General features: G+C 55.2%; 1 protein-coding gene across 5 annotated transcripts; it reads left to right on the top strand.

The window, feature by feature from the left end:
- The first annotated feature begins 2,670 nt into the window (after positions 1-2,670).
- On the top strand, positions 2,671-22,417 carry CCDC102A (coiled-coil domain containing 102A). 5 transcript variants are annotated; one of them, XR_010747021.1, is made up of 10 exons: positions 3,017-3,145; positions 8,713-9,457; positions 11,528-11,754; positions 14,991-15,099; positions 16,917-17,033; positions 17,369-17,578; positions 17,785-17,848; positions 18,586-18,756; positions 19,688-19,791; positions 22,077-22,107. XR_010747021.1 is itself a non-coding variant. In XM_066349556.1 (9 exons), exons 2-9 carry the CDS (start codon positions 8,867-8,869, stop codon positions 22,204-22,206), a joined length of 1,659 nt encoding a protein of 552 aa, XP_066205653.1. In that variant the 5' UTR covers positions 2,671-2,917; positions 8,713-8,866; the 3' UTR covers positions 22,207-22,417. The 5 variants fall into 5 exon arrangements, 4 of the variants coding, with proteins under 4 accessions (XP_066205653.1, XP_066205652.1, XP_066205655.1 ...); XM_066349556.1 differs by lacking the exons at positions 3,017-3,145; positions 17,785-17,848 and adding an exon at positions 2,671-2,917 and having other exon boundaries at positions 22,077-22,417; XM_066349555.1 differs by lacking the exon at positions 17,785-17,848 and having other exon boundaries at positions 22,077-22,417.
- Positions 22,418-23,768: the final 1,351 nt, after the last annotated feature.

Here is a 23,768-nt window from a genome sequence, read left to right as displayed (position 1 = left end):
CACAAACTCCTCATTCCCCTCCTCCAGCCCCCCACCCCCGCTACCACCATTCTATTTTCTGTCTCTATGGATTTCAATACTCTAGGTACCTCACATCAATCACACAGCATTTGTCTATTTGTGGCTAGCTTATTTCACTTAGCATTTTTTCTTTGTTAATCCATGCTGTAGCATGACTCAGAATTCCCTTCCTTTTTAAGGTTGAGCAATATTCCTTTGAATGTACAGGCCACATTGTGTCTATCCATCCGTCCACCAAAAGACACTGGGGTTGATTCTAACTTTTGGCAATTCTGAATAATGCTGCTATAAACATGGGTGTACATATTATGCCCCTTTTGAACAAAGCAAAAGTTTCTAGGTGGATTAAAGATGTTTGTTGACATGATATCTATTTTTTCTATTTTCTTCTATTTATGTCAGCTGAAACAAATTCCCTAGTCCCAAAATAACATGTATGTTCTAAAAAGCAAAATGATTAAAAAAACAAACGAACAAAAAAACCCACACCTGACCAGGTGGTGGTACAATGCATAGAGCGTCAGACTGGGATGTGGAAGGACCCAGGTTCGAGACCCCGAGGTCCCCAGTTTGAGCGTGGGCTCATCTGGTTTGAGCAAAGCTCACCGGCTTGGACCCAAGGTCACTGGCTTGAGCAAGGGGTTACTTGGTCTGCTGAAGGCCCACGGTCAAGGCACATATGAGAAAGCAATCAATGAACAAATAAGGTGTCGCAACGAAAAACTGATGATTGATGCTTCTCATCTCTCTCCATTACTCTGTCTGTCCCTATCTATCCCTCTCTCTGACTCTCTCTGTCTCTGTAAAAAAAAAAAAAAAAAAAAAAAAAAAAAAGCTAAGTAAATACAGGGTACCCTCGGGTTACAACACAGTTCTGTTCCTACAACAGTGACGTAACCCGAATTTTGGTGTAAGTTGAAACATACCCTAGCCTAACACAAACGAAACACTTGCGCTTTTAGCAGTTCAGAATGACGTAAGCATACTGGGGGACGTCAACTCCTTCAGTCATAGGTGTGTTACCGTGTATTTTCCCGCTGTGCGCACCCAAACTACACAGTTTACCCACATAGTAAGTAGGCCAAAACACTCATTCAATTTTTTAAAGTTTTTATGGGAGTGAGTGTTGTAAACTCGAACGACGTATGTCGAGACTGTTGTAACCCAAGAACCCCCCTGTCTATAGCAAAAGTGGTGCAGAGATACAGGACAGAGAACTGCTAAAGTATGGCAAATCCCAGCACAAGCTTCAATCAAAAACCCCTGAGAAACCTCAGGGGATAGAAACCCCTGAGGGGTGAACACAGGGAGGCTGACACTAGATTAGCACTTCATCCTGAGGGCTGCCTGGAGGTGTGGTTTTAGGAACAAGAGTGGCAATGGTAAATTGAGTCACATCTGGGCTCTGAGCCCTTCCAGCTGTGTAACTGGGCCTACCACTGGACTTCTTTCCAATCCTTACTTTTCTTACGATGATACAGTGTAAATACCTACTTCACAGGGTGGGTATAAAACAGATAATTCATGTGAACTGTCAAGACTATCTTAGTTCCAAGATGGAGCTGGGGCCCCATCTTAGTTCCAAAAGTGGGTGGCTCCTCCCACCCCACATCCTAGAAGAGCCACCTGTAGGACAAGTATTTTTGCTTCCTCTCTTAGAGAGGGCTGAATTGTTAAAATGGTGTTATAATTGGAGCTTAGGTTTACCACCGACTCAGCCTGCTCCACCTCCTCCCTACCCCACCTCTGCAAACTCTGGAAGGAACTCTGGGCTCTTAGTCCAGAGCTGTCCTTAGCTGTCCTTGGGGTATGTCTGAGCCAACAGCTTCCCTGTGTATTTCCCCAGCTTTAAAACGGGATATCCCAGCCCTGTGCGTCCTCTCTCTCTGAATCTCAGAGGTCTCAGGTGCACCCTAAGCGATCCTTGGAACCCGGGCAGCAACATTTACAGATTAGTTCCCTCTCAAACATCACATATCCTCACCAACATCTGTCTCTAGCTGTCAGGTGCTATCAGTGTCTGACCATGGAAATTCAAAGCATGATGAAAAACAGTGAAACTGCAAATCTTGCAAAAAGTGTGGGATTTCATGAAGTTGGTGGAAATAATACCAGAGAAATGGATCAGCAACTGACCACAGAGGAAGAAAGAGACTTCTGTAATAGAAATGACAGCGACCTTCCAAAGAGGACCATTCAAGGATTCAGAGTAACCCTTGGGTTTGAAACCCTGAAATATTTTTGCAAAATGACCCTTTTGCCTCAAAGAGCCGATTCTTCCATCATTCTAATGCATGCATAATTGCAATCACAATCTAAAAATTGTTAACCATGTGTTAAAATTAATTTATCTTCAGCATTTTGGGGCTTATTTTTCTAGGGAATGTTCCAACCCGTCCAGGTTTCCCTCCATTATCTCTGTGAATATTTGGTCCTCTGGACGGACTCACCTCAGTCTGCCCTATAGGGCACAGGATGTACTGTAGTTGGTGAGAGGCCCTCCCAGATTCTGCCCGGCCCTTCCTGCCCAAACCGCGGACCCCCCTTACTCCCAAGACAGGAAATCCCAAAGCGACAGGGCATCAGCGAGGCAGAGACTTGCTGCTCTACGTCCTGTTGGTAGCAGACCTGGCAGTCTGCAGAGAGCAATTAAAAGTGAACGGATCGGTAAACACGCTCCACGTGCTGAGCCCGGGACAGGCGGTGTCCGCTTCTGCTGCTGGGTGCCTAGTACTTCGTTGGCGCTCGAGAAACCTGATGCGGGAAAGCCCAGCCTCGCGGGGTGCCCAGCCCTGCCTCCGTTCCCCCACCCTCGGCCTCCACGCAGGGGTGGGGCCTCTGTTGGGGTCCCGCCCGCTCTGTAGGAGAGCCCGCCGCCCAGGCCCGCGCTACCGAGGTAGGTGGGTGCCCCACCGCAGCATCTCAGCGGGCCGGGTCACAGCCCCGCCGCAGCTCGGCGGGCGCCCCCGCCCCGCCGTGTCCTCTCCCTCCCCTCCCCCCCCCCCCCCCCGGGAGGGAGGAGGAGACTCCGCGGCCCTCCGGGCGACGGCCGCTGCCGGCCCCGTGCCCGCTCCGCCCAGCCGCGGCGGGTCGGACGTCCGGAGCCCGCGGGTCCCCGGCCGAGGTGAGCGGGGGCGGCAGTGCCCGGGACGGAAAGCCACCGCGTCCCAGGAACTCCCTCCAGGCCACGAATCTTTCGCGGGAGGGAAGGGGTTAAGCCGGGGGGGGGGGGCTGGAGAGAGGGGAGCAGCGGGGGGTCCCCCAAACTCTGAGCAGAACTTCCTAGCTCCCTCCCGGGCGCCCCCACCTCCCGGGCCCCTGGGCCTCAGGTGCGGAGGGGCTGCGCTGCCGGGGGGCGGGGGGGACCGGGCCGCCTCCGGAATGCCGTGGGCCGGGCCGGGCGGGAGGGGGCATCGGGCGGGGGCGGAATTTGGAACTCTCCCGGGGGACTCAACGTAGTCACCATGGCGAGTGCGGGATGGACGGGCGGCGCGGGCCAATGGGAGCACGGGGCCACCTCCCCAGGCCCGCTGGGCCACCAATGGGGACCGCGCGGTGTGGTGGGCTGAACTGGGCAGCGCGGGCCCGAGAGTCCCCGCGGCTCTCCACCGGCCGCTAGGGGGTGCGGGGCGACTCGCTGGAACCCGGCGACCCTGGAACGGGCAAGGAAGTGGGGACTAAGGCAGCTCAGGCCGTTGAAAAACAGAAAGCGATTTAATGGAAAAACTTGGGGCAGGTGGAGCGACGGCTCAGTGCGAGGAGAAAGGAGTGGGCCCCAGTTGCCTACCGTTCTGATTGTGCCAACAGGTGATGTCTAGGAAGACTGCTGCCCACCCGGGCCTTAAGTTTCTCTATCCTAAATGGGGGTTGTTCAGGGCTGTAGCATTGGATTGGTTCTGGTTGGCACAAGGTCTGCCCACTTGTTAGAGCTTTTAGGCATCGTGTTAGTTAGTGCCTCTCCCCATCGTATAGGTAAAGGAAACCTGTCCAGAGAGGGCAGGCACTTGCACAGATCACAGAGCTTAACAGTGGCAGAGCTGAGACGAGTGTGATGGCTGCTGAGAGGCCCCGGCCTGGGGTCCGTCTCCAGGAAAGGCTCCCACCCTCTCCCACATCAGCTATGCTTGGCCACTTGGCCAGATACCTGAGGACCCCATTGTGGAGGTGCCCCTGAAGTAGACATGACCCAGGAGGAGAAACATCCAATCCCAGCACTCCAGCCTCCCTAACCCCCCCAGCCCCCATTTTGCTGCTGGTCCTCTATGTCGATACGGACAAGCAGCTGCTCCCCGGACCTCAGTTGGGCTGTTTGTAAAGAAAGGAGTTCTGACCAGTAATCCAGGCCACTCTGTGGCTCTTCCGTCTGAGATGGGGTATCTGGGACAGCTCAGGGGTGCCAAACCCCTCCCCGGGGCTCAGGTCCAGCCTGCAGGTTCAGCTTGCCACCCTCCCTCCCTCTGTCTTCTCCTGGAAGTCCAGAGGCTGGAGACCAGGCAGCAGGTCAAAGGGACAGGTGCCCACAGTTTGTGGGCTGACCAGCCTTGGACCCTGCACTTATCCAATCAGGCTGTCCTCTGTGGCTTCCTGCTGGGCTCTGCTCCCTGCCCACAGCTAGGCCTGTGGCCATGGGCCAGCCCCACAGCCCCACCTGAAAGGTTCTGGGTGGGATGTAGGGGGTTTCTGAGCTGGAGGGAGGAGCTGGGCCCCCAGGCACACCCCTAGCCCCCTCAGCTGGCCTTCACCCAGGTTTCAGAATTGCTCACTCCTCTCATTGGATATTGAAAGTCATCTAAACATGCTTAGGACAAAACACAATGTTGCCCCCCTATGAGCCCATTAGGCTTCCTCAGGTAAGAAGCCTGACCACTGATGTAGCCATGAGCTTGGGTCAGGCCTCTGACCCTGACCTTGTCTACAGACAGGCTCAAACATCTGTCTGTCTCAGAACCCGGTGACAAAGAGTCTCCTGATCCTTAGGATGGCTCAACCCTCCCTGGTCACAAGGGGACCCCTAACTGTCCATCTTTCACCCATAGCCCAGGAAGCATTTATGTAGCTTCTGGTCTATGCTGGGCCCTGCGCTAACAGCCAGCGAGACCAAGGTGCCCTTGTGGATTTCACAGTGTGGCCATTGATGGAGAATAGGGAGGTGTCGGTGCTCTGGGAGCAGCAACATCATCTGTACAGGTCAGCCCAGAGGAAGGATAACTGAAGGTGAGTTGGAGGGATGTGTCGGAGTTTGCTGGAGAAAGAAGGGAGAGATAGTCCAGACTGGTCCACAAGCAGCAGGAACCACTGGTCACGTTCTGTGGACAAAGCTGATGAGGGCCTAGCCTGAGGCAAGTATCGTATCAGAACATCCCTGTTTCTGTCCTGGAGTGGGCACACAGCTGTCTGGAGCAGTGAGGATGGCTGTGGGCCTGGGGTTCGGGGCTCTGTGTCCTACTCAGCCCTGCTGCCCAGCTAAGGGAGTAAGGGTGTACAGGTCACAGTTCAGCCCCTGCTCTCTACCTCATCAGACAATGTGAAGCAAATCCCCTATGCATGGCCTGTCCCAGAAGCTCTGGGTGGCACAAGAGTCCCGCCTGGGTGGGCGGAAGCCTGCATTGCATGAAGAGGGCAGCTGGGCGGATCTACCTGTGCAAGGTTGTAGGGCTGTGCTCCCTGGGTAGGCCGTGGGGCTGGGGCGATCGAGGCATTTCCTGGAGGTGGTGGAACTTGAAGGATGGAGGTGGTGGAACTTCCTGGAGCTTGAAGGATGGTGGGGAGGCTTCAGAGCCTGGGGCTGTGGAGGGTAGCTTGCACAGAAACCCTGAGGGTTAGAGCAGGAATAGACCTATCTGGCTGGTGGGGGGCAGGAGAGGGTAGGGTAGGGTGAGGAAGTGTCCCTGGGGCCTGTGGTGACTGGTTCCTCCTGGACCTGCTCCTTGGAGGATGGTGACACCCTGGGGCAATCAGGAGGCCAGCCTGCGCACATGTAGGCATACCTGATGGGAAGAAGGTTCTGAGCCTGGTGGGTAAGGGCAGCAGGGCAGGGCAGCTGGAGCCTGTCTCTCTAACCATCAACTGGGGCTGTGTTGTGTCTGACTCTCCGTGAGTGTGCGTTACCAGGGTTCTATGTGAGCGTTTGTCCCCAAGGCTGCGTTATGTGAGAGGGGTGGGGAAGGATGAGAGTTTGCCAGTGTGCTGGGTGCTGGGCTTCTCCAGAAAACCAGTCATAGAACCCCCATGCCCACTCCTTCCCACGCGTGTGCATACACACCTTCCAGATTGTGGGCCTGCAGGAGGAGGAGGAGGAGGGCTGTTCGGAGCCCCTCTGTCCCCAGTGCTGTCCTTCCTCCGTCCCCAGCCCCCAGGCTCCTGAGAAGGGGAGTAGGAGCTAAGTCTAGCCCACCCCAGCCTTTAGCGTGGGCGCCAGGAAGCCATTAGGGGGCTGGGTGACCGGCCCTGTCCCTGCAGGACAGGCTTGGGGTTCCTGGAAGGAGCAGGCCACCTCCTCCCTGCCGAGGCCATGCCAGGCCTGGCAGCTCCCAGAGGCAAAGAGGATGTGGCAGTGGCCCCTCCCTGCCACCCTCTCAGTGGAGGGGCTGCAGGAAGGGCCAGCAGACAGGGCCAGGAACCCCGTACCACCCCCCATTCCGAGCACAGCCCAGGCAGCCGGCCTGGCACTCGGATTTCCTGCCTCCATTTCCTCCCCCGCAGGCGCTCACATTGTTTGTCTTTTCCAAGCGCGTCTCCATGTGGAGCCTGGCCAGGAAAATGGGGAGAGGAGAGTGCGTGTCCATGTGTATGTTTGTGTGTGTGCTTGAGTGTGTGCATTTGCTTAATGATGAGGATCTTTGCATGTCTGTGTGTACCCATCCTGTGTGTACCCATCCCTCTTGGCACGTGGGTATCTTCACGTGTATCTGGGACTCTGTATCTACAGGTGTGCGTTTTTCTTTGCATCTGTATAGATGTGCATGACGTGGGTCCATTTCTGAGTATGCATGTGCCCACCTATGTCTCTTTGCATCTGTGTTTATGTGGACAGGATGGCGGGGGGTGTCTGCAAATGTGCCTGGGTGTGCACAGGTGTCTGTGAATGTACACGGGATCAAGGCCAGCTGCCTCACTGCACAGGTGGAGAGACCTGGTCACAGAGAGGGCACTCAGTTTGCCAGGGATCCTTTGGGGAGTCAGTGGTGTTCTGGGAACTGGAACCTATGTCTGTATGGCTGTGGCTGTGTGCATAACTTTGTGCAGGTATTAGGGGATTGAGACATGCATTTGTGTGTATGGAATTATGGCTAGTGACAAGGAAACCCCAAATCCCCAAATGTCCTAAACTTGGACTGTTAAAATACAACTCCCAGCCTCATACCTACTGAACTTGACTCTCTGGGGTTGGGGCCCAGAGACTGCATTCAAAGCACCTATCCTCTTAGGGGCAGAGAAGAGAGGGCCTTGAGGCTTGGGGCAGGACAGGGAGGGAGTGACAACCTAACGACTTACCTTTTCACTGGCAACCCTGACAGTGGATCACCTGCCAAGAGCAAGGGAATTAGAGACTGGAAGAGGATGAAGAGGGCACACAGAGGGCAGTGTTGGGACCAACCAGGGTTGAGGCAGTGCTCTGGCTGGTCACTCAGAAAAGGAAGGGAGGGAGAACAGGGCAGGGCCTTAGGGCTGGTGTGAAAGACTGGCTAGCTGAGTGGGGCAGGAAGGTCAAGGTGTCTCCATGGGCTGCTGGCGGTGGTCAGAATGAGACCACATGAAGAATGTGGCAGGTTAGACACAGAGAGGGACATGTGTCTCATTTATGTAAAAGGGATGCAGCCCATGAATAGCAGAGTCCAACACCTCACTGCCCCCACCACCTAATACACTGGTTTGTTTCCATCACGCCACCGCTGCGTGCGTGGGTTCTCCAAACCCTCCCCAGTGTTTGCGTTGGACTCCTAGGTGCCATATTCGGGTCCTAACCTTGCTGAGCCTCCTCTCTCCAGGAAAGATCAGCAACTTTCCCCATCTTTGGAGACAAGTAAATGAAGCAATTCACATGAGTTTTGGTACCTGGCCTGTAGTCGGCCCTCCACAAATGTCATTGTCATTGTCATGTGCTAAGACTAAAACAGTGGCCAGGAACCAGCTTCTGCCCTCAGCAAACTCACAGCCTGGGTTGAGAATGGGGAGCACACAAGGGCTCACATAAATGGTATAGCAAGGTTGGTTAGTGTAGTGATGGAGACAGGTCAGGGGTTGACCACCTGACCTGAGATGGTCCTGGAGGACTTCTAGGAGGAGGTGATATCTCAGATAAATTTTAAGGATGAGAAGCCTTAGCCCAGTCCGGGAAAAGGCAGGAGGGCCAGCATGGAAGCATGCTGTGTTCAGGATGGATTTGGGGGAGCAGTAGTCATTCAGTGTGTGAAATGGGACCCGAGGGTCAGGGACAGCAGGTGGAGGTTGCAGATCAGCTGCTGCTGCTGCAGACTGCAGGAACTGAAGGCAGAGTCTGGAGGCCAGTGGGGAAGCGGCTGCAGGCATTGTGCATTCCGGCCTCGAGGCAGTTCTCCTGGAGCTGACCATTTCCTCTCCTCATGCCTTTGGCCGTGCTGTTCCCTCTGCCGGTTATGCAGTTCCCATGGCTGATTGTATGGATATAGACAGATAGTGACCATAGTCTAATAATAGTGTGCTCTCCCACAGGTCCCAGGAGGCATCCCTATCCGGTGGCCAGGAGAGCAGTGGGTAACGGTGGCTATCATCATGCACAGTGGTATCACATCCGGCAAATGTCCTCCGCACCACCCTTGAGCCCAGCGCAAGTTCAAGTCCAGGGCCCCTGGAGCCTGCTTGCACCATGAGCCACGGGCCCAGCCCCCGGCTGGCCGAGTCTCCGCAGCTGTCCAAAGGCAGCCTCCTGACCATCCTAGGCAGCCCATCGCCTGAGCGCATGGGGCCCGCAGACTCACTGCCGCCCACACCGCCCAGCGGCACGCCGTCCCCGGGACCGTCCCCGGCCCTGCCGCTGCCGCCGGCGCCTGCTCTGCTAGCGGACGGAGACTGGGAGAGCCGCGAGGAGCTGCGGCTGCGGGAGCTGGAGGAGGCGCGCGCGCGGGCGGCGCAGATGGAGAAGACCATGCGCTGGTGGTCAGACTGCACCGCCAACTGGCGGGAGAAGTGGAGCAAGGTGCGCGCAGAGCGCAATCGCGCGCGCGAAGAAGTGCGCCAGCTGCGCCAGCGCCTGGACGCGCTCACCAAGGAGCTGGCCGGCGCCCGCCGCGAGCGCCAGGAGGTGCAGGGCGAGTGCGAGGCGCGGGGCCGGGAGCTGGCGCGGCTGCGGGGTGCTCGGGGAGCCTCTGATCCGACGCCGGATGGACCCGAGACGGAGCCTGAGCGGGAGCACGAGCCCGTGCGCGACGTCGGGTCAGAGAGGCCTCAGAACAGCCAGGTGTGTAGAGGAGGCGGGGCTGCTGGGCAGGGCCTTAGCTCTTGGGTCCGAGGGTGGGAGGGGCTAATTTTTATGGGCAGAGGTGGAGGCTGCAGGGGTTCACAAAGCGGATGTAAGGGCCTGGTGCCCTAAGAAGTTTTACTCCTCTGGGTCAACCACCTCCTTTCCGGAGATCCCGAGGGCAGAGAGTCCTGGGTTCTGGTGGTCCCTCCACTGCTACACCTGAGTAGTCAACAGAACCAGGGTATGACCTCCTTTGAGTAGGAGTGAGATCTAAGTACTTGCCTGGAAGGTTTCCATTGGTAGCAGAGCTGCATCCATTCATTCTTTTCCTTCAACTTGAGTGGGGGGAGGGGGTATAAACATTTATAACAAGCACCAATTAAAGCTGAGGGGTGGGGGGCTACAAGGGCACTAGGAGTGTGGAGGAGTCCCTGGTTCAGGCTTTGGGGAGGGGTCTACACAGAAGCTTTCCTGCAAGAGGTCCCATTTAAGCTGAGACTAGGAAGATGCAGAGGAATGAGCTGTGAAAAGTGCAGACAGGCACTCCAGGCATGGAAATGGCCTGTGCAAAAGCCCAGAGGCAGAGAGCACCCAGCAATTTGGGGAACTAGCAATCACAGCTCCCATCATTCAGTGGGCGCCTGCACACAGCACTAAGCTCTGCGAGTGCATTATCTAATTTGTTCTCACAGCAACCCCAGGAGGTATTTGCTTTACGGAGGACACTGAGGCATAGAGAGGTTGAGTACCAATGCGTCCCAGCTAGTGACAAGTTGCTGGGGAGTTGAACCCAGAGGAACTCCAGAGTCCTTGGTAATAATCGGTATGGCTGGAGCATTAATGGTGGTTGCAAAGGGCAGCCTTCCCCTGAGTCAGAAGGCCATCCAGGGTCAGAATCCAGGCTCAGGTGGCTCCTAGCTCCATTCCAAAGCTCTAGCTAAGATTCCTGGTTCCCCCTCCCCTGCCCAGCTCCCTCCACCCCTGTAGGCTACAGTGGGCACTGCTACCTCTTGGTAAATGAAGCTCCCTCTTGCCCAGGTCTTCTTGGTGTTTTGGAGTTGGCATTCATTGCTCTTTGGGGGCAGACCATGACAGCCCTGTCACCCAGCCTCACGGTCTATTCCTGTCCTATCCCTGTTCTGGTTGTCGGCCACAGTCCAGGAAGTGGCAGGTGCCTCACTGGGAGCTTGCCATCTGAGTTTGTGCTCCAGCCCAGCCACTTCTTTGTTATGTGACCCAGAACAAGTCCCTTCCCTCCTTGTTTCCCCGTTTTACAAACAGGAACCAAGTGGCACCTGAGTCCCCCACCCAGACTCTGATATATAGGCGGAGTAGAATCCACTCCTCAGGGAGTCCTCAGAGCCGCTGTCCCGGTCTAGTAGGGAAACTGAGAACCAGAAGGGAAGGGCCGGCACACTCATCCGGAAAGGCCATGCGGAAGCCAGGCTGGAACAGAGTACATGGTGTCTGGGGCTTGTGGTCAAGACAGGCCTTGGGGGTGCACAGGGCAGGTCAGAGGAGCAGAGGAGAGGGGGAGACTCGAGAGGGCAAAGAGGGCTTGGCACTGGGTTAATAATCCCACACAGCTTCCTGTCTGGGGGCTGGGTGTGCTCACAGGCTGCCTTACCATTCGTCCTTCTCTCTAGTGCCTCAGTGTATGCGCCTGGAAAATGGGATCTTCGAGCCAGAATTCCTTTCGAAGGAATTCAGTTCTTATTCATTGTAGGAATCCCCCGGTTCTGCATTGATTGACACCAATGTCCCACCATATGTTTGCATACTTACAGTGACAGGGAGCTCACCACCTCTCCTGGGAAATCTTCCAGGATACAAGGAAGCTTGGTGGCTGTCTATGTACAGTTCCAGGAGGAGAAGGGAGAAGCCCAGAGGAGTCTGTATGCCACCCTTCTAGGATAGAAGGGCAGGCTACAAAACAGGGAACTGGGGCCCAAAAGGGTTCTGTGACTTGCCCCAGGTCATCCACCAAAATGATTCTAGGCCCAGGACCTGCGAGAGGCCAAGAGGGCTCAGCAGCCGACGGTCCAGCTTCCACCTTGGTCCCCGCAGGAGCTGGAGCTTGTGGAGAATCTGCTGAAGAACAGACCAGAGGAGCCTGAGGGCTGCTGGGAGTCACGCAGTGTGGGGGCTGGGGGCCCACGGGGCAGCTCAGGCCGTCAGGAGCGCAGCCGGCTGCCCTGGGAGGACACAGCCACCATCGAGGAGGACGCCTCCAAGTTGACTGCCTTACGGCTGCGGCTGGATGAGTCCCAGAAGGTGCTGCTCAAGGAACGAGAGTGAGTCCTGGGAGGCAGGCGGGGGCCGGAGGGTGGGCCAGGGCACCCTCGGCATCGCAGAATGAAAATGTGTCACAGAATGTGAGACTCGTTAAAGGGGAATAGTCCTATTTGAGCTTGAGTCTCGCAATGTTAGAGCAGTGCTTTCCTACCCGCAGACGTCATGCCAGTTTTCAAAACTTAATTCAAATAATATGCATTGGGCATCTGCTGTTTGCCAAGCAGGCACCATGCTCAGCTGCGAGGATACAGCCATAAATGAGGCCAGAAATTCCCACCTTTGTGGAGCTTATGTCCTGGTGGGGAGAGAGTGCTGTGGGCAAAAATATAAGCAGGGAAGGGGGGACAGAGGTTGAAGGGTTCCAGCTGCGAATTGGACTTGGGACGTGTTGGGTCTGAGACAGCAGGGTGGTGGCTGGCTGTGCGAATGAGTCTGCAGCTGGTGGTGCGGGCCTGGGCTGGAGGTAAACTGTGAGCGTCACCAGCGAATAGATGTTATTGAAAGCCCTGAGTGTGAGCCCAGTGAGAGTCGTTAGGGAAGGCGGTAGGAGGCCAGAGCCCAGGGCTGACCAAGTTTAGAGATCTGACCAAGTTTAGAGATCTGAGTAAGAGGGAAGCAGCAGAGGAGGGGGAGAGGGGGCCAGTGCAAGGCAGGGAAACCCCGAGGAGAGGAGCTGTTTACAGAGGGAGTGATCAGCTGCTCCGTAAGCAGAGGGCTGAGCACGGACCAATGCCTTTAGAACTCCGAGGTCACCAGTGACCTTGATCAGGGCACAAGCCTGATTACTGTAACGAATACTTTGTAACACTCCCTTTCTGCCCCGAAATCAAATACAGAGGTAGTGTAACCTAGCTACACATGTTGGGTTGTTTTTTCTGTATTTTTGTATTCTTCCAAAGCTAGAAGCGGGGAGGCAGGCAGACAGACTCTCGCATGCGCCCGACCGGGATCCACCCAGCATGCCCACCAGGGGGCGATGCTCTGCCCATCTGGGGCGTTGCTCTGCCTTGACCGGAGCCATTCTAGCGCCTGAGGTGGAGGCCATGGAGCCCTCGGCAGGGCCCAGGCCAACTTTGCTCCAGTGGAGCCTTGGCTGCGGGAGGGGAAAAGAGAGATAGAGAAGAAGGAGAGGGGGAAGGGTGGAGAAGCAAATGGGCACTTCCCCTGTGTATCCTGGCCGGGAATTGAACCCGGGACTTGCACACATCGGGTCAACACTCTACGGCTGAGCCAACCGGCCAGGGCCACTACACATAATTTATAAAAAATCAACCTATTGCCATGTAACCACGAAGGCAAATACCAGGGTAAAGCTTCTACTAGGAACATTAAGGATGGCCAGCGAACCACCGGAAGCTAGGGGTGAGCATAGGACAGTCTCACAGCCTTCAAATGGAACCAGCCCCGCCAACACCTTGCTCTTGGACTTCTAGCCTCCAGAACTATAAGACAATACATTTCTATTTAAGCAAGCAAAAATCAACCTAATGTACTAATTGAAATATAAAGTAGAAAGGAAAAGAACTTATCGTAAAATATATGTACAGTTGACTCTTAAACAACATGGAGGTTAGGGGTGCCAAGCCTCAAAAATCCATGTGTAACTTTTGACTCCTCAAAAACTTGACCATGGTTGTCCCTCGTTATCAGTAGGGGATTGGTTCCAGAACCCCCTGCGGACACCAAAACCTACAGATGCTCAAGTCCCTGATATAAAATGTCATAGCCTGGCCTGTGGGCACAGTGGGTAGAGCATCCACCTGGAATGCTAAGGTGTCTGGCTCAAAACCCTGGGCTCGCCGGTCAGGGCACACACGACAAGCAACAAGCAAGCAGTGAGCAAATAAAGGGAAAGCAACTTGGAGGTGATCTTTCCCGCTCCCCACCTCTCTCTCTGTAAAAATCAATTAAGTAAAATCTTTTAAATAAGTAAATAAAATAAGATGTCAGAGAACAATGCCTATAGTTGGCCCTCTGTATCCACAGATTCCCAACTGCACATTAAAAATACTGCAGAACCCAGGGATATAGAATGCCAACTTTATTGGAAAAAAAACCTTGCATTTAAGTGGACCTGAGCCATTCTAATCCATGTGTTCAAAGGTCAACTGTATTATGACAGAAATGCTCAGGCACAGCCACTGAAAGGAATATTGAGGAGGTAAGAATCTGGTGGCTTCGCGTGGAATGGTAGTGATCCTGCCCACACAAGTACTAACGTAGCACGTGCTCCCAGTCGGGCACAGGCTGACGCTTTGTGCACGTTTGCCCATTGGGTCACCTGCTAGGACAGCTAGAAACGCAGCAGGTGCAGGCGTGCAGGGTTGGCAACTCAGGTACACGAGTGGTGTCACTATAGTGACAAGAGTTCCCGAGAGGAGAACAGCCTTTGGTAAAGTTCTGAATGAAGCAAAGTGCCGTCTTCCCTCGATTTTCACAGCGATTCTGTGCCTGGAAAACTGTGTTAGTACAAAAGGCACTTGCCGCTTATGTGTAAATACGAGGGAGGTCCTAGGCTCAGATCATTTTCACTCCTGGGGATGTCCAGTGGGGCATGTACGCATTACCTGGGATGCAGGGTAACTCCTGGATGGGCCGGATATCCTGGGCACCTCCTCTAAGGACCCTGACTTAGAGGGGTGAGATGTTAGACTCTCAGAAAGGGAGACGGGCGTGGTGTGGATCGGGAGCGCAGCGTGCTACAGGGTAATAAGTGCGCCTGTTGGTTGAGCACTTACTATGTGCTGGACCAGGCACCGTGCTGTTACCCATGGCGCCTCATTTACGTTTAGGGTGAGGGTTATGGGAGAACATGGGAATCCCACCCAGTGAGGATGACAAGATGAGACCCTTGGAAGCCACTGGACAGTGTTTTCCACGTTCTAAATGCAGAACTGTTTTTAAACATAATACATGAGACAGAAGCACGGGTCACACTTGGCAGAATCTGATCCTGAGGCCCAGGGAGTGGAAGCACCTGTCAGGGGTGGTCAGTGCCCTGGAGGCCTGGTCACCTCCCCACACCATGAACTGGGCACCTGCAGCTGTGGGAGGGGTGCAGCGCCAGGAGAAATGTAAAACCAGGGTGGCTGCCACAGTGTGGGGTGCCAGGGCCTTGAGTGCTGGGGCGAGTACTGTAGCCATGGGTTCTGCAGGTGCAGGCTGCACAGGAGGACTGAGCAGAGGGCCCCGATGGGCTCACCCCCGTGTCTGCCTCTCTCTCTCCCCTCCCCAGGGATAAACTGGCACTGGGCAGGAACATTGAGAAGCTGGAGGGGGAACTCAGCCAGTGGAAGATCAAGTATGAGGAGCTAAGCAAGACCAAGCAGGAGATGCTCAAGCAAGTGAGTCTTAGAGACCAGGGGGGCTTCATGGAGGAAGCAGCATTGTGCTGCTGAATTTCAGCAGTGGGAATGGAAGAATGAAGGAAATTCATTCCTTGTCAAGCACCAGCCATGTGGCACGCACTGTTCTGAGTGCTGGGGTGGCCACTATCCCTGCCTTCAGGAGCTCACCTTATGGGATCGGAGGAGGGGAAGACCAACAGGCACCAGGTGGATAAATTCATAAGCTATGGAGGAGTCAAAACAGTATAAGACCGATGGGGTGGTAGGTCAGGAAAGGCCCGTCTGAGAAGGTGACATTTGAGGCATGACCTAAAGGGATTAGGAGAAGCCACTCTTGAGAAGATACGCGGAGACAAAGTTCCTAGCAGAAGTCACAGCAAATGCAAAGGTTCTGAGGTCAGAACAAGCCTAATGTGTATAGAAAATAGCCAGTATGCCTAGAGGGTAGTAAGGGAGAGAAGAGGTTGCAAGGAGGGCTTTGTAGACCAAGATGAAGGGAAGGAGTCTGGATGTGGCATTCATTGGGTGCCCAGTGTGTGTAAGATCTCACTGAAGCCCCTGTCTGGCAAAAAGGGGACTCAGCCTTACTACCAGAGTGGGGGGACTCGGGGCTGGCAGGGGTCAAGCTAGGCAGCCCTTACCACCTCCTGTGCACGGCCGCCAGGGGGCACCGCCATCCAGAGAAAGTTGGCTGGATTGGCTGCACTTCCAGAAGGCGGGAGGACCGCAGATCTCTGAGCCTGAAACTGCCCCGGAAGGGACGGACACTGGTCTTAGGGAATCTCCTAAAATATAGATTCCCAGACCCCACCCTCACCCTCCTGAATCATTATCTTTGGGGCTTGGGTTTAGGAATCTGTATTTTTAATTTTTTTTCAAATTGTGAAGTGTAATCATCTGCAGAAAAGTGAATAAAACCAAAAAGGGCAGTTTCACAGATAGTTAAAAAGATTCACTTGTGGATCTGATTTCTTTTCCTCAACATGTACATTTAAGGCTCATCCCCGTTGTTGCATGGAGAGCTAGTTGGTTCATTTTCCGTGGTGTCAACAGCAACTCTGCACTATGTCAAAAGCGCCCCAGGCGGTTCTGATGTGGCCACCCCCACACCCCCATGCAGGCTGTGTTCACATCCTCTGGATGTGTTCAGCCAGTGTAGATTGAAGGCTACCCTGTGCCAAGGCCATATGGGGTTACAAAGGTGGACAGACAGTCAAGTTCTCTGTCCTCCCGAGCTCCCATTCTAGTGGGGGGGTGGGATGTCCTTCAGGTGGGAAGGACAGGAGCGGCCTCTCTGAGGGGGGGCATTTAGGCCAAGGCCTGAGAATGAGAAGCATTTAGGCTTCAAAATACCTCAGAAAAAGTATACCATACAGAGGGAGCTGCATGTGCAAAGGCCCTGGGTTAGACAGGATATATTTGAGGATTAGAAAAGAGGCTACAGAATAAACTAAGGGGAAAGAGGTGGGAGGACTTTGTGAGACCATAGGGAGGAGTCAGTCTTCACCATAAGGAACCCAGATGGGGACATGATTGGATTTATCATTTTTAAACTCACTCTAGGCTACTGTTGTGGAAAATGGGTTGGTGAGGGGCTCAGAGTAGACACTGGGAGGCTAGATTGTAATGAGGTAGGAAACGAGGGATGTTGGAAGCAGCACAAGTGGTCAGATTCAAGGTCAGTTCTAGACACCTAGTGGCCCAGTTGGCTACCACCTCCTGGCTGAGTACTCCTCACCAGTGCCCGCCCCCCAGAGCTGGTCTGGGTATAGCCAGGTGGTCCTCACATAATCAGCCTGCACTGTGTCCTGCAGCTCAGCATCCTGAAGGAGGCTCACCAGGACGAGCTGGGCCGCATGTCCGAAGACCTGGAGGACGAGCTGGGTGCGCGGTCCAGCATGGACAGGAAGATAGCTGAGCTGCGGGGCGAGGTGGGGCCATGGCGGGACCTGGGCGTGGGGGGAGCAGAGGCCCTGTATCTATCAGCTTGAGAGGGGCCTGTGCCCTGAGGGGGCCAGCCACACCCCAGGGGGTACCCCAATCTGCAGGAGGCAGTCTCTCTCCCACACAAAGACCAGAAGCGCCCTCACATCCTGCACGTGTAAAATAAGCCCAGGTTAATTATAGCCACTGCAGCTGGACCTGCTTCCTGGAGCCAAAAATGGTTCCAGGAGGAGGTGGGATGGGGGAGGGGGGGGACATCCAGCAAAGACCCCCTCTCTGCCCTCCTCCCCTGGGAGCCCTCACCTGTTCTGCCCTGTTGCAGATGGAGCGGCTGCAGGCGGAGAACGCAGCCGAGTGGGGTCGCCGCGAGCGGCTGGAGACCGAGAAGCTGGGCCTGGAGCGGGAGAACAAGAAGCTGCGGGCACAGGTCGGGGACCTGGAGGAGGCCCTGGCCCGGCGGCGGCGGCAGACAGCCAGCGCGCTGGACTGCGACCTGCGGGCCAGCCAGGCTGCGCTCTTTGAGAAGAACAAGGTGGGGCAGTGCACCTACTGTGTGTCCAGGGACCCCTGAAATAACAACTAAGGACAGAGGTGGTGATCGCCCTAGAAGCTGCTCCTCCGTGGGCACCCACTCTGGTCAGGCTCAGGGATCACTGCGGAGCCTGCATTTATTGAGCACCTACTGTGTGGGCCCTGCACCAGTACTTTTTTCTATTATATCACTTAACCCCTCAACAGCCCTTGTGTGCAACAAATGTTTACGGAGCAGCACCTGTGCTGTGGGCCGCCTTCGAAGAGCAAGGTGGGTGTGAGCAGGTTGCAGCTCGGAGCGCCCACGGGCTGCTGTGTGGAGGGCAGACGGGGAGGCAGGCCAGGGGGGAGGCTGTCCCCTTTTCCTGGGGCAGCAAGAGGTGATGGAGCCCCAGACTCGGCCGAGGTTGGTGGAGATGGAACAAAGAGGATGGATTCAAGAGACCTTCAGGCAGTGCCTGCCCCCATTTTACAGATTGGAAAACTGAGGCTCAGAGAAATCCCAGAGCTCAGGAATGAGTGTCTCCTTTCCTGGCTGCTCATCCTCTTCTCCACCACTCTGGCTTCTGATTTCTTTTCCTCCGACACCCACTCCCAACTTAGTTCACCCCCAGACCCTGGGCTTTGAATCCATGTATGATATATTAAAGACTCCAGACTTCACCCCTCCTCAGAACACCTGACTCGGCCCCAGTAGCCTCCTGAACGTCCCGTGTCATTTCCAGTACACACCTCAGAGATACACGTCCAAAACGGAGCCACCGATCCATCCGCCCCGTCCTCGCCCCTCACTGACCGCCCCCCTCCCCAGGCCTCTCACCTCACTCGATGGTACCTCCAGCCTCCAGCTGTGCAGCCCAACCTCTGGCTCTGGTATTTCAGACAAGAAGCGGAGAGATTCTGGGGAGAAGGGGTACCAGCGCCCCCTAGAACTGCCTGGCACCATGGGGCTCCCTGGCGGAGTGCCCTCTGACACTGAGCCCTCCCCTCATCTCCGCCCCCCTGCAGGAGCTGGCGGACCTGAAGCATGTGCATGGCAAGCTGAAGAAACAGTTCCAGGAGAAGGTGGCGGAGTTGGCACATGCCAGCCGGCGGGTGGAGCAGCACGAGGCCGAGGTGAAGAAGCTGCGGCTACGGGTGGAGGAGCTCAAGAAGGAGCTGGCCCAGGCTGAGGACGAGGTGGGCACCCTGCTGGGCCCCCAGGGCCTGGCACGAGCCTGGCTCTCAGGATGAGTGGGTGCCCGGGGTAGAGTGGGTCTGCAGGTGATGGATGGGTGGTAGACAGGGGTGCGGATAGGAGAGTGGGAAGAAAATGGACAGACTAGGTGGACCAGAGGTCGCCTAGATGAATGGGTGGGTGAGTGGGTAGAAGCGTAGGTGGCTAAGGGGAAGGACGGAAGGGTAACTCCGTGGATGGATGAACAGCCGGATGAGGTGTGGACAGATGAGTGGAAGAGAGAGGGAAGGAGGGAGGAAGGATGGATAGATGAGATGTGGAGACGGATGAGTGGGAGAGAGAGGGGAGGAGGGAGGAAGGATGGATAGATGAGATCTGGAGACGGATGTCTGACTGGGTGGAGAGATGGATGAGGGATGAGCGTATGGAAAGACGGATGATTGAGGGGACAGTGGGAAGAGGGATGGACCACTGACTGGATCAGGGGCGAAAGACCGAATGAACAGGGAACAGACAGAAGGGTGGGTAGACGGAAGGGTAGGTGTGCCTGGGAGACTGAAGGACATGTGGGCCGACAGGGAGAAGGGTGGCTGAAGAATGAAGGATGAGTGGGTAAGTGGGTGTCCCCACGGGCAGATGGATATGGCCGTGGATGGATGGTCACGTGGACAGAGTGATGGGGATAGATGTGTAGGTGGGTTGATGGATGGATCAGTAGCTTGGAGCTCTGGAGGATGGGTAGATTTAGAAGGGAGGGGCAGCGGGGATGGAGAGGAACCCACCCCTGGAGGAGATGGGTCTTGGTCTAGGCCTCAGAGGAGAGACAGGGCTTGCTCTCTGGGAAGGACATTTCCACCAGTGGATGGCAGATGGCAGGGCAGGCTGGCCCGGCCCAGAGTGACCCCGTGCTGTTGGCCCTGCTCACCCCCGCAGCTGGATGAGGCCCACAACCAGGCACGTAAGCTGCAGCGGTCGCTGGACGAGCAGACGGAGCAGAGCGAGAACCTGCAGGTGCAGCTAGAGCATGTGCAGTCCAGGTGGGCCCCAAGTGCACCCTGGGGAGACCGAGTCCCAGCGGGGACAGGATCCTGCCAGGGCACAGAAGGCAGAGAGACTTCCAGCTGAGGGCAACCTCACTCCTTCCAGGCTGGGTTGGAGCTCAGGCTAGAGGGGAAGACAGAGAAGGAAGAGGGCCAGGTTCCCTGGAGCCAAAATCCTGTCCCCTCTGGGCAGGAAGGGCCAGGGCCAGGAAACCAGGGAAGGGGAGTGCAGGAAGCGAGACCAGCTGGGAACCTGGAATTGTCTTCTGTAGCCAGAGAGCAGGAAGGCTGGCCAAACAGGTCAGGGCCAAGATGAGGTAACAGGTAGGGCCCACGGGCCTAGGGAGCCATCGATGAGAAGGACCCCAGGCCAGCTGGGATGAGAGGGATCAGAGGAGCCCCGGCCCAATGCTGGGCCCGAGCCCTCAGGACCACAGGGTCCCTAGGCAACCCACACTCTGCATCTCCCCCTCCCCAGACCAACACCCTGTGAATTATACCCTCTCCCTGCCACCCCTTAGAGCCATGAGACATCAGAGAACAAGTCCAAGCTCACTTCACAAGCCCCCTGCCCAAGGGGCGTCATAGTCATGGCACTGACCGACTTCCTGAGCGGGGCCCTGGGCAGACTGTTACCTCCCTCCTCTGATTACATGGAACAGAGGGAGCCTGGACGGTGGGAATCCTGGCTCATGCTTCATAGCTGTGTGGTCTTGGGCCACTTACTTAACTTCTCTGTGTCAGAGTTTTCTCATCTGTAAAGCAGGGATAACAGTTCCTGCCTCTTGGTTGCTGTGAGAATTGAGTGAGCTGGCATGTATCTGTAAAAGTGCCTGTCAGAAATGCTGAAAACTGTCAGCTGCTGCTGTTACTACTGCCCCTGGGCAGGGACTTACACACTGCTCACAAAAATTAGGGGATATTTTAGAGCTTTATATTCATTTTGAAATATCCCCTAATTTTTGTGAGCAGTATATTTGGGCCAGACACTGTTACAAGAATCATGTTATTGTAAGAAGGGAAGGGAAAAAAAATTTTTTTTCCAGAGGGCTGGCAGATGAGGAAACTTAAGTCACAAGAAGATAAGCTCCTCCACAGCCACACAGCTAGTGGGTGGTCAGACCAGATCGCCCCCCATCCGTTGTCCATCTGCCACCTGAGCCCTTATTTACTAAGCACGTACTATGTGCTGCTGCACGCTGAGTTGCTGTGAAGAGTACGGGTGATGGAACGAGACCTAACAGCCGTGTGACATTGCCAGCCCAGCCTCAGTTTCCCCATCTGCCTGTGCTGTTACCTATAAAGTGTTGGACAGGGGCCCAAGCATGAGTCCAAGTCAGGCCGTGTCTGGCCAGCTCTGCCCATTCCCCCTCCGCCAGGCCCCAACACACACCCCATAAAAGGGCCCCGAGCCCCAGGGCTTTCCCGCCGCCTTGGCCGCATTCTTTGGGAATCATAAACTCCCAAAATGGATAGGCAGGCTCTGCCCAGCCTCTCAAGTGCTTACACCAGGGAGGGCGCGGCCGCCCAGGACCGCTGCCTCATTTTCTTTTCCAACTTTTTGTGCTTTAATGTTCCGGGGACAGCGCACTAAATCACAGCGCAGTAATGGAGGCTCCTGCCTGCGCCCCTCCCCGCCGTGTTAATAATTCATGCCTTCCAGTAAGATGCTGCCAGGCAGCCACTGTGCTGGGGGATGGGCGTCTCCTCCACAGCTCTTCTCAGGCTCCCAGTGAGCCTCGTACATTTGGGCTTCAGGAACCTGAACTTGGGGGGGGGGGGGGCAGGGCGGAGCGCTTTCTCATTGACACGAGGGGTAGGAGACTCAGACCCCCAACTCCCACGCTCTCTCCCTGTGGTCTCTGGAGACTGGCCTGGGTTTGAATCCCGGCAGCGTGACCTTGAGCAGCCGCTCACCTCTCCAAGCCCCCACCCAGCCCACTGGCGCCCACTCCGAAGCCAGCCCCACTCCCTGCTGTCTGTGGGACTTCGGGCACATTGCTCAGCTGCCTTGTGCCTCAGGTTGCTTGTCTGTAAAATGGGGCTGACAGTAGGACCTGTGTCATTTCAGGGACTGCGGGGAGGATGATGTGATGAGGTCATGTTTATAGGAGGCCCAACCTGGTGCCGGGCAGGGGAACCCGGTAGGGATGAGGTCATGTTTATAGGAGACCCAACCTGGTGCCGGGCAGGGGAACCCGGTAAGGTAGGCTGGGCTCCTGTCAGCAGCAGCTGACGGGAGCCACACCCTGGCCCTGCTCTCACCCCGCCCCGCCCCGCAGGCTCCGCAGGCAGCAGCAGAACGCCCCCCTCTTCGGGAAGATCCGCAGTGCACGCTTTGGCACTGAGGAGGCCGGGGACGGAGCCAGCGACCTGGATGAGGACGAGGACCTGCAGATCCAGGTGGCCTAGAGCTCTCGGCTGGCAGGACTGGCCCAAGACCACAGGCCCCCGGGTGCCCAGGCTGACCAGCCGCTCGAACTAATGAAGCTGCCTGTGCTTTCTCTGGGAGCCACCCCGCTCCCTCCATGGACAACTCCTCTCCCAGGGTGGGTGCCAGTGGCCCACCCTACCAATGCCCCATGGGAGGAAACCCACGGCCTAGGTTTTATATATATATATATATATATATATATATGTATTTTTTTTATTTTTTTTTTTTTTTTTTTAATATCTATTCCTGGTGTTATAAACACAGTATTGCTCCAAGGCTTGGTCTAGGCGCCCCCACCCACACAGGACTTTCATGCAGAGGGAGAGCAATGCCAAGAAAGGTGTGTGGGGTCCCCAGCCCAGGCTGCCCTTTCTGAGCCGTGGGGTTGGGCAGGAGCTGGTCATAGTACAATGTGATAAACCCAGTCTTTCGTAATAAATGAATTGAAGTTCTTGAGGTGGAACCCTGAGAGTGTGGCAGATCGGGGCAGGCAGCGTGGGGGACAGCATCAGCCTACACCTGGCACTGAGCCTGAGCTCAGAAATATCAGGTGACTTAATAAATGAGTGAGTGTGAAAGAGAATGGAGGGATGAACGTCCAAGCTGCTGACTGGTCTGGAATCCAGCTCCTGTGAGGGGAGGGAGAAAGTACGGTGCATGTGTTATCTGGAGAAGAGGAGCTTTAAGTCTGGCACTAGATAGATTCAAATCTCAGCTCTGCCCTTGACTAGCTGTGCAACTTCAGGGAGGTAACTTGCCCTCTCTGAGCCTCAGTTTCCACAGCTATAAATTAGATGTCTCACAGAGCCGTCCTGAGAACTAGGTGAGTTCAAGGTTAGTTATTGAAATACTTGAAAGTATGCCCTGGAGGGGAGGGGAGGGGTTGGCCAGCTGGCCTCTGCCACACGGGACTGGATGAAGTTCGGACAACTGGTAGTTTACCCAGAGGTAGATGTAAACACAACAAATAAGTCCTTTAATCTTTCTACCAGCCCTGCTATAGGTAGTGAAATTGCAGGTCATTTTAATTTTGTTTTTGATAATCTCTATAAGTCTTCTATAACCAACAGATTTATATGAAATCTGGTGGAAACTGTTATTAAAAAACAGTAGCACCCATTTTTGAATCTTTGCAAGTCGGGGTACCGTTTGAGACACCTACTGTGATGAGACCCTTTACGTAAAGCACCAGGGCCGAATTTCCACAAGAGGAGGTGCTATCAGAATTGTGCTAACATGTGTAAGGTGGTGAGCTCCCCATGTTTAGGGGTGTGCAAGAAGAAGCTGGAGCTCTGAGCAGGGACTGGCATCAGAGCAGAATAAAATTCAGTTGATAAAGAGGTTCCCTGCCTGGGGTGGGGAGCAGCACTCGAGGACTTCCTTATTGTGGCCCAGTCTGAGGGACCCCTGAGGCCACAACCAGGGAACTGAGGTGAGGAGAAGCAGGCCCAGGAGCCCAGCAGTGGTTCATAAATACAGGCACTGAATATTTGCCCTGTTGCCAAGCCAAAAGTAATGATGCTGGTGAGGTGTGGTTTGA

Source organism: Saccopteryx leptura, chromosome 9 (genome assembly GCF_036850995.1).
Source record: "Saccopteryx leptura isolate mSacLep1 chromosome 9, mSacLep1_pri_phased_curated, whole genome shotgun sequence".
Taxonomy (NCBI): Eukaryota; Metazoa; Chordata; class Mammalia; order Chiroptera; family Emballonuridae; genus Saccopteryx; species Saccopteryx leptura.
This window is presented reverse-complemented; position numbering and strand designations above follow the sequence as displayed.